The 9,964-nt window shown below is 39.6% G+C and overlaps 1 protein-coding gene and 1 pseudogene across 1 annotated transcript; one reads left to right on the top strand and one right to left on the bottom strand.

Annotated features, from left to right (window-relative positions):
• Nucleotides 1–118: 118 nt before the first annotated feature.
• On the top strand, nucleotides 119–771 carry LOC129728980 (histone H3-like; annotated as a pseudogene).
• A 1,362-nt stretch (nucleotides 772–2,133) lies between these two features.
• On the bottom strand, nucleotides 2,134–2,790 carry LOC129726812 (histone H1B-like). Its single transcript, XM_055683935.1, has one exon. The coding sequence runs from the start codon at nucleotides 2,788–2,790 to the stop codon at nucleotides 2,134–2,136; it is 657 nt and encodes a 218-aa protein (XP_055539910.1).
• Between the last annotated feature and the right edge of the window lie 7,174 nt (nucleotides 2,791–9,964).

Below are 9,964 nucleotides of genomic sequence, written 5' to 3'. Positions count from 1 at the left end.
GCACAAAGTTTGGTTGAGCTTTTATATGTTTTCAAATCAACATTTTCAACTACCTGTTATGTTTTTGTTTCTTTGTATTGTAACGTACATACAGGCAGCATTATCCCATTTCCCCATAATGCTACAGCTTACAGTAGTTTTTGTTCTTTGTGTATGTTTTATGCATACATACAGGCAAACTATCTCTAGTTCCCCTATATCACATTAGTATATGTAAAAGGATAGCAGATGTGTTTGAAAATCGGTGCGAAAAAAACGTTACTGTTAGGACTATAAATAGGGTCAGTTGCCTGCGTTGGCATCATCAGTTTGAATTTATCCGCTTTGCAAAGCTATCCGAAGTTGTAAAACTTACTCGCCATGGCCCGTACCAAGCAGACCGCCCGTAAATCCACTGGAGGAAAGGCTCCCCGTAAACAACTGGCCACAAAGGCAGCCCGTAAAAGTGCCCCGGCTACCGGAGGAGTGAAGAAGCCTCATCGTTATCGTCCAGGAACGGTCGCTCTGCGTGAAATCCGTCGTTACCAAAAATCGACTGAACTTCTGATCCGCAAACTTCCGTTCCAGCGTTTGGTTCGTGAAATTGCTCAGGATTTCAAGACCGATTTGCGTTTCCAGAGCTCTGCCGTTATGGCTCTGCAGGAAGCTAGCGAAGCTTATCTGGTTGGTCTCTTTGAAGATACCAATCTGTGCGCCATCCATGCCAAGCGTGTAACCATCATGCCAAAGGACATCCAATTGGCTCGTCGCATTCGTGGTGAACGTGCTTAAGGCGTTTATCGGCTTTCGTTTGATCTCATCTTACATAACAAACGGCCCTTCTCAGGGCCACAAACTGTTTGAATGAAGATATGCTTGAATTCAACTGACGTTATCTGAAAAAGGAAATATAGTTATTGTTGCTGCCAAAATATTGATATCGTCGGTTTCGTGCAATACTGACACAACTCAATATTTTGCCTTTTTGAGTTTTTGGTGGCAAACGATGCCAAATATTGTTAAGTTTCTTCCCACGAAACCCCGTTTTAAAATTCCCAAAAAATCCAGAGTTATGAGTAAAAGTGCCTTTGCTGCACAAATCAAAATTTCACTATATAGTTAGTGAAAATAAGGTTTTAGCTTGTACAACGTGCTCATAATATGTGCATAACATACCTTAAAGTGTTAGATATAGATTGGAAATCCTAAACTTCAACGTTTTCTTGAAAATTTAAAAATAATTTCTCGACGTTAATTTTCCAACGCGTTTTTCTCGAAATTTGATTTTCGAGTTGTGCCAGTGTTGCACGAAACCGACGATAACATAAATTGGCTCTTTTTTAACGATAAAATTTATTTTATGCCTTTTATTTTTTTTTCTCGCTTATTTTCCGTCGGTCTAGTTCCGCCACTGTTGTGGCCAATCACCGACGCCCAGGGAGGCGACTCCACACCCAGGACCCTAACTCACGACCCGTTTATTAACGGACCGGCGCCAACGGCTTTACTTCCTCATGCGATGGATGGCGTGATCCGTGATTTTTCGCCTCAGAAAATCTCCCGGTGTCGGCTAGGATTTAATCTAGACCAGTTGGGTTGGTTGTGAGTGGATCACGCCACCTCACAACCATCGACACCTATGTCGGCGGTGGGATACGAACCCAGGCGTCGAGCGTGGTTGGCGGAGACGTTACCAACCACGCCTTAATAAGACAATAATTCTGTCAATTTTTCATACTTACAAACTTTAAATGTTGTATTTTCAAGCCCGTGTGCAAAACATCGGTCAAAATTATTGCTATGTAACTGATATGCATTCATTTTGCAGCTGGTGTGTGCGAATTAATGTATAACAATCCCGTCTTAAAAATTATGAATTAAGAAGCTATTTTCTTAATTTTCACAATCAAAGTAGGTTCATAGTTAATTTGTGAAGGTAATGAATTATTATCGTCGAACAAAGTAAAATAATTCTTACCTTGACAAACGGATGAAAGTTAAAGCATCGCATTTTTTCACCCTCCATGTTTTTCCGTTTGGAACAGATATGCTTTTATGGGCAGTGCAGTAAAATCAAACTAACTTCTTCAAGTACTTTTTTGGTAGTCCTAAAAAGGACTGATTGTATTGAATTCTGGTAATTCTATTCGATGTTCATTTCTTGGCAGCGGCTTTTTTTGGGGCAGCCTTTTTAGCCGGAGCAGCAGCCTTTTTCGGTTTCGGGGTTTTCGGTTTCTTGGCCGCGGTCTTCGATGGTTTTGCGGCTTTCTGTTTGGGAGCAGCAGCTTTTTTCACTCCAGCAGCCTTCTTGGTCGCTTTAGCAGGAGCTGCCTTGGCCTTTTTCTCACCGGTTTTCTTGGCAGCGGTGGCTTTTGGTTTCTTGGCAACCTTCTTTTCGCCAGCAGGTTTCTTGGCTTTGGTTTCCTTTTTGGGTTTCTTGGCCTTTTTCTCTCCAGCTGGTTTCTTTGCATCGGCTTTAACCTTGAAAGAACCGGACGCACCAGATCCCTTAGTCTGGACTAGCGTACCCTTCTCGACACCCGATTTCAGAGCCTTCTTCAAGAACGGAGCCAACTTGGCAACATCGCATAAGTAATTAGCGGCGATGTACTTCTTGATGGCCTGCAGCGAGGATCCGTTACGTTCCTTGAGGGTCTTGAGGGCGGCCAAAACCATGTCGTTCACTGGAGGGTGAGTTGCTGGCTTCTTTGGTTTCTTGGCGTCTCCCTTGGATGCCTTGGCCTTCTTTGGTGCCTTTGCCGGTGAGGCAGCGACCGGAGCAGCAGCAGCAGCAGTTGCAGTATCAGCCATTATGCTTTGAAGTTTACGAAATCTTACGAAAGTGTGATGAAGAACGAATTATGAATCATTCACCCTTAGTTTAATAGTTATACATTTCTGTCGTCCGTGCTAGGGAAAGCATTGACATAGGTAGAAAAACTGTTACGAACACGTAGAACACCATTTTCTGATATTGCTATTTAAAACACCTTAATTGTTAGAAGATATGCTATTATAGAATATATTTAATCGCTATATGTCTTCTAGCTTTCAAAAACTTTTTATAGCTGAATAAAAAAATGAATGTTTTGTTCTGGTCGTCATGAAAAATTGCTTGTAAGTAACTGATCCCGAAACAGCAACTTGAGTGTTGTAAAAAAATAGTTATTTTTTCGTATTTTATCAATTTATTTGCCAGTTAAGTAATTGTCATTCGATTAATGAATATATTTGCATCCTTCGTGAGTAAATATTTCACATATATAATGTTATGCTGAAGCTATACCCATCCGAATTCGAAATCGTTATTGGCAGCACACGTATGCCTCGCTATACTGATTGATTTGGAAAATGTGTCATAAAAAACTCATTTTATTTCCGATACGAAATTGGATTGAATAAAATATAAATTAACTGAATTCTAAAAGTTGTTATAACCTGTTCGGGTGGTGTTGCTACATGCAGTTGTTGATAAAAAATATTGCTTACTAATTCTAAACAAATCAGAGTATTGAGTGCATAAATTGCACTGTCACGGTACTTGGGAATTTAATTGAGCAAAACCCAGGTTGACTTAAGAATTTATTTATTTATTTTATTATTTATTTTTCCAGATAGCATCAAAAATACTCCAGAACAAGATTTTCAAATTAAACACAAATAGTTTGTCCAGGTTACATGATTTATGTGTGTTTTTTCAATGCAGATAACTGAGAGTTATTCTCAATAACTATGAACAGTTAAACTATGTTTGGGGTCGCTGAAACCTTGCACTGTTGTTCATTTTGAATAAGGAGAACGTTTTAGTTCTTCATTTTGACTCTAAACTGCTGTTTCAAAAAAGTCTATCCAAACTGTGTCTGGATACTCAAAAAAATCTGAGTGAAAATATCAAATTATTCAGAAGTTCATACCGTTTTTGTTTTTCATTTTATCAATACCTTATTTTGACAGATAGTAGTAACTATTGCCATCTTCAATGCGCATAAGGCACTGTTGTGCAGAAATGGTACAAAGAAAATTGATCGTGTTTACTCAGCACCTACAAATGACCCGCATCCTTCACCGGCTTGAATCTATCGGGGGTACATGCTGGGCGAAGTAGAACACTTTTGAGAATCGTTAATCTGGTGCGTGCGGCTTGTGATAATTTTGAGAAGCGTTTTAAAATGCACAGGCGAAAAATTTGAACTGATTGAACTATAACTCTACTATTCTATCATGAAAACAATAAGAACTAGTGAAGAACTAGTGAATTTTATGGAACTCTGGTTGGCCCGGAATTGATACATTGATATAATTTTGTAACTTGTTACTAGTAACAGATTGAACAGATTGATCTACAACATGCAATATAGTTTGTGCCAATTATGCAAGCAGTTGCTTTTATTTTATTTTTAATTATTTTTGAAACAATATGCTACCCGAAATGACACTAATTAATGTGTTTTATGACATGTTTCTTGCGAACAATTATCATTAGTTAATTAAAAATCGAATGATCAATAAGTTCAAAACACATTGCCAAACTATGTTTTAATTTACATAGGTACTTATTCGTAGTAACACTTTTTATTTGGTTTCATAGAAAATGTAAAGAATCAATACCGTCAGTTTCATCATACAAAGTACACTAGTTGAATGTATTTTAAAAGTCATTTCATCCGGATATGGCGCTTACGTATCAACGTATTTTATCAATTAAAATCCCATTCAATGGTCATACAAATCGGTCTCACTAATTAATTTAGCGCTGCCTTCATCACTTATCCTAACCGTTGAATGTCGCTTTAGCAGCACGCAACAATAACAATTACTGCAAATTTACGCTTATTATCCAAAATCACGTAACAATTTCCCGGAATGTTCGCAACCTGTGGCGGAGCAAGCGAATTGAACTAATTTAATATTCACGCATTCCGGTGTGACAAAGCTGCCAACCGGTGTATAACGGGAATGACAACGATAAGGAATCGAAAGTTAAGCTGGGATTAGAAAGCTTCATAGTTGAATTTAAATTCCACTGACAATCAAAATCGATAGTAAAAAGTTTTTTAACGACCCTCAATATTCAATGCTCTGTCTTTAAATGTAGGGATTTGTTTAATACCAGTGCTGACATCAGCAGCAGCACAGTGAAAAGCACGAAAAATTGAATCCGCCATGTCAATCAATTTAAAACCAATTCAGACTTGAAAAAAAAGCCAATTTTTATCGGCAAGAGAGAGAAAATCATATCCAAACATACAGTGACTGAATTTTCGACTGCTCTCTGCTGTATGCAAACAAATCTTGGCTTTGATTAGAATCCCGCATCGTACAGCAGTGTAAAACCATTGACCCAGTTCACCACCGGAAATCTAATTTAGTATCCAGAATGCCATACCCGATGCGAAATGGGCTACATCGGCTACATGTAGCCACTCGTTCTTCTTTCGATGCAGACTCTCCGCGACAACAACGGCTGGTTTCGGTCGATCCGGGGTCCTTCCTGCAAGCGATACGAAGCATCCTGTACATTTCCGACCGCTGGAATACCAACCAGCAGCATCGTCTGCCCAGGAGTATGTATGTAGATCCCAGTAGCAGTCAGTGGCACCTCATTCTGCTCACTTGTCGCTTCTGACGATCCAATGACTAGTTCGATTATATAGATAGTGAATGGGATGAAATTGGCCTCCCGGCAAGGATTTTTTACGAGATTATCTCCGAATGACGCCTTATTTGCTGTATACAGGAGATAATGGACAATAATGTACGCGGCACATAAGAAGAAAATTCGATTAAGCTCTCTTAGGTGTATTTTGAAACGCCTGAACTTGTATCTCGTTTAGTCATCGATTGAGACGAGTAATAGAAAAAAAAACTCGGAGCCACACTGAAGCGACGGATGATAACATAATGCGCAATAACGGCAACTTTACGATATCCAATATATTTATACATTTTATATTCGAAGACGCTGATTGGCAAATATGGCAGGTACGGAAAACTCTTTTAGTATGAGTAAGGATACTTAACTTCAAATAAATTTTACTATAAATTTAATCGTAAATACCAATTGTTCAATTTTGATTTCTATTGTGGTAACAACTGGTGGAAGCGCATGGTAGTTTGGTTCTCACGTAATATGCGACTCCTCTGATTATATCCGTTCGTTAAGACTCTTTCGTTTGAAAATCAATCTTAATGCACATTCAAACCACAATCCATTAACTTTATTAAAAGGTCACTAGCATCATAAAAACCCAACGGTGGGTGCTGTGCACCTGGGAACCATTACTCACTTGTTCTAGAATTAAAAGCACGTTACGCTGACGACTAATACTGTAACATTTATTTCCTCTCGGTTGGCTGTGAGGTACGATACCGTCCTGAGAGACCAATCGTTGCGTTTCTCTTTTAATCGTCTTTGACACTGGCGGTAGGTTGCGAGATTTCTACCATGAATGGTCAGTCAAAATTAAGTTCTCAATTATACGGTAAAATTAGGACAAGCTCAAGCAAAGCAATGTTAAATTTAAGGCAAATTACCAGAGTTTTGTTCATTTACATTCATAATTTTGTCTCACTGACGAATTTCTCGCAAACAATCTCGCGATTTTGATAACGCAAGTGAACTTGGCTACAACAGATATTATTGTGTCTGAAGCATTCAGTGTCTTTTTATGGTTTTTAATAGCAATCAGGGGTAAAAACCTAAGGGAAGACATTTGGCTTCTTACTCTTCTTCCTAACCACCTCGATGATCCCTGTTGTTTTTTTATAAGTGATGCCATTAACTCGGAAAATACTTGAATGTTTTTAATGCTTTTTATCAGTATTATGCACAATGCCCCCTGCAGGCGATAGTTTTACCGTCTTGGGGTTACCGGAGAATCTGCATCTTTAAAATCAAACGTGCCATCCATCAATGATTATGATTCATTCATTGACCCATCTGAATTGTACTCTCCGCACAAGCAATATGCCTTTTATGTTTCAAACTTAATCCAGAACGGACTCAAAAGTAGGAATAAACTTACACTACACTATTTACTACCGACATTGAGCAGCGGTGCTGTTCTTATGCAAAACCGTATTGGCTCCTTGCGCACTTTTAGATCTTTTGGTAATTAATATCAGTGATGATCCAAGGCGTATCTCTTACTTCACCCGTATTTGTACGCTTTGTACTTTATTTTAATTGCTAACTTGATAATAATTTAGATAATAACAGGTGACATCATAAAAAAACATAAATCAGAACAATGAAACATGGTTTTTTTTTTATTTACAACAATATGACACGGCACAACGAAACATGTTGACACGGCACAACGAAACATGTTGTTCAGCAACACGGCCAGCAAGCCTGATGATAAATTTTTACGCACTCGGGGTTTTCAATTTCAACCAATCAGCGAGTGGTTCCCAAAGTGGATGCAAATCTATACCCAGTTGTCTCCCCTTAGGTAAAAACAATCGGCAGAGTTGTATAGCAACTTGCACGCGAGCGAAAATTATTGAACGCAACTGTTGAATCAAAGAATACATTTTCATTAAACAATCTTAGTGAATGAAATTTTCTATGAATCATTACTTCGACGCGTCAGTGAACGTTGGAATGCGATGGCAAAGCACTAGATAAGGCGCTACACTGCGTTATTGGCAAAATTTGGGAGGAGGAGGTAGCACAGAAGGAGCTTTTCAGTCCCGTCGATGACATCGATATCGTAGCACGAGCCTTTAAGAAGATGATGGAGACGTACATCAGACCAAGGATGGTTAAAATCGTATCAGAGAATTATCATGAGAAAATCCTATTGGATTCTGATCACGCATAATACGCGATGTTTTGTACCGTCTCTCGTGAAGAAAAGCAATGTGACAAATAGGATTGCCACCTCTCCGGGTTTGGTAGGTGATCTCTGGGTCTCCGGGTGAACGCGAATTTTCTCCGGGTCTTGGAGGTCATTTCCGGGTCTCTGGGTGAAAGCGAAATTTCTCTGAGCTAGCGATATTATTTACAACTCGCACTGGAACCATAAATTGAACAATTTAATTTCAAGTCCTACGAAATTTAGCGAAGTTATTTCAGGATTGATTTTGAGAATTTCTCCAAAGGAGATTTCAAGACTGTCGAGTTTACGGTGAATCTTCATCGTTGACTAAATTTCATTGAAATATTTTACTGAAATTGTAACCAAAATCACCGAATTCGATCGGCTGCTAAGAATTGCTAAAATAAATAAAGTAGGGCAGCGGTTCTCAACCTGGAGTACGCGTACCCCTAGGGGTACGCGAAAGCCTTCAGGGGGTACTCGAAGAGAACAAACAGTAATGGCTGACAAAGCAATTTTTTGATAATATTTCATTTGTTGCGCAAACTTGCTCTTAAAACATGACTGCAGCAATCAAACAAATCAGAATTCAATTTGAAACCTAAATTAGACTACCACAACATGATCTACCACTGCTCTTCCACTCTGCGAGAACATTCCGAACCAGGGGGTACAATTGATTTGGAAAATATCGTCAAGGGGTACGGAGACAATAAAAGGTTGAGATACGAAGAAAACCACTGACGAAGACGTTCGATACTCTAAGTAAATAGTGTACATCATTCGGTAGAAATAAATCACAACAAGCATGTCAATGCACATACACCCCCACCCCCTCTACCGCTAATTTGAAAATCTCCGGGCTAGATATCCGTATCAGGTGGCAACCCTAGTGACAAATAAATTGCCGAAAGAATGCTCCGTGAACTTCACAGCCTGTTAACTGCATGCGAGATAATCGGCGCTCGTTAATACGATGATTCGATTGTCTCATTTGCTCCAATCGGTAATTCATTATCGTCTCCCGATCCGATCGAGCCATGGAACGAAAATCTTTGGTTTGAATCACCTTGTGAGTGAGTGTTCCGATAATCGTAAAATTGTATCGCAAACCAAAAACTCAGAGAGGGCAAAAAAATGCAAGCGTTAGACCAACTAAAAGGCAGCACGAAACAGGGATACCAGATTTACAGAATTGTCTGTGAAATGCAGATTTTCAGAGTCCGTGGCCGATTTTATTTTTTTTTCAAATTGCAAATATTTGTTGTTACTTTTTGCATAGCTTGCAAACTTTTTTCGAATCTATTTACATACGCCATCCTCACATACTCCGCCCAAGATGATCTAAGCACACGTCGTTCGAAAACGACCAGTCCTGACAAGTCCTCCTCGAGCATTGTCCATGATTTATACCCGTAGAGCCCTACCGGCCTATGCAAGCCCTATCGCGACCCCTGCTAGCAGATATTTGGTCTTCGGCGTGTTCACCTTCAATCCAACCCTTTCTGTTTCACGTTCAGCTTCGTGAACTATTCAGTAACCGCCTTGAACGTCCTTCCGATAAGGTTCACGTCATCAGCTAGCTTTATTGGAGATCGTTGTCGTGACGCTTAGAAGCCATCTTGTTGCGTTTCCCAAATTCGCGTAGCCCGACTGATCGCTCCAAATTTCGAACACAGAATGAAGAGAAGATCATTCTACCTGGTGTGTATATCCTCTGTTAGCTCATTCCGCTTTCTCTTGCTTTTATCTTGTTCCCATCAGCAGATGTACACTCTCCACACTACTGTCCGTTCTTCAACGCTACTCTCACTCTCTCTCACACGCACTCTCTCTTTCCTTTACTTTTGTAAGAGCTCTTTTGTAAAAGTTTTCTTGATGACGACATTCTTCAGTGGCACCTCGTTAACGCTCGTGTTGAATAGCACGACCGCACTCTTTGTCGATTTTGCGATAGCATTACACGAACTTCGAACTATGTAAATAGCGAATTAATGTTAACACATTCTACACGCCACATGAAGAGACACCAATTTATTTTAACCCGACTCATATCCCACAATCATTTCCCGCATGTCAAAGGCCGTACGTTTCATAACATCTTCCAGCGCAAGGCTGAACAGAAGTAAGGAAAGCCTGTCTTCTTATCAAAGTCTCTTGGG

The sequence above is a fragment of the Wyeomyia smithii genome, chromosome 3 (genome assembly GCF_029784165.1).
Source record: "Wyeomyia smithii strain HCP4-BCI-WySm-NY-G18 chromosome 3, ASM2978416v1, whole genome shotgun sequence".
NCBI classification, from domain to species: Eukaryota; Metazoa; Arthropoda; class Insecta; order Diptera; family Culicidae; genus Wyeomyia; species Wyeomyia smithii.
This window is presented reverse-complemented; position numbering and strand designations above follow the sequence as displayed.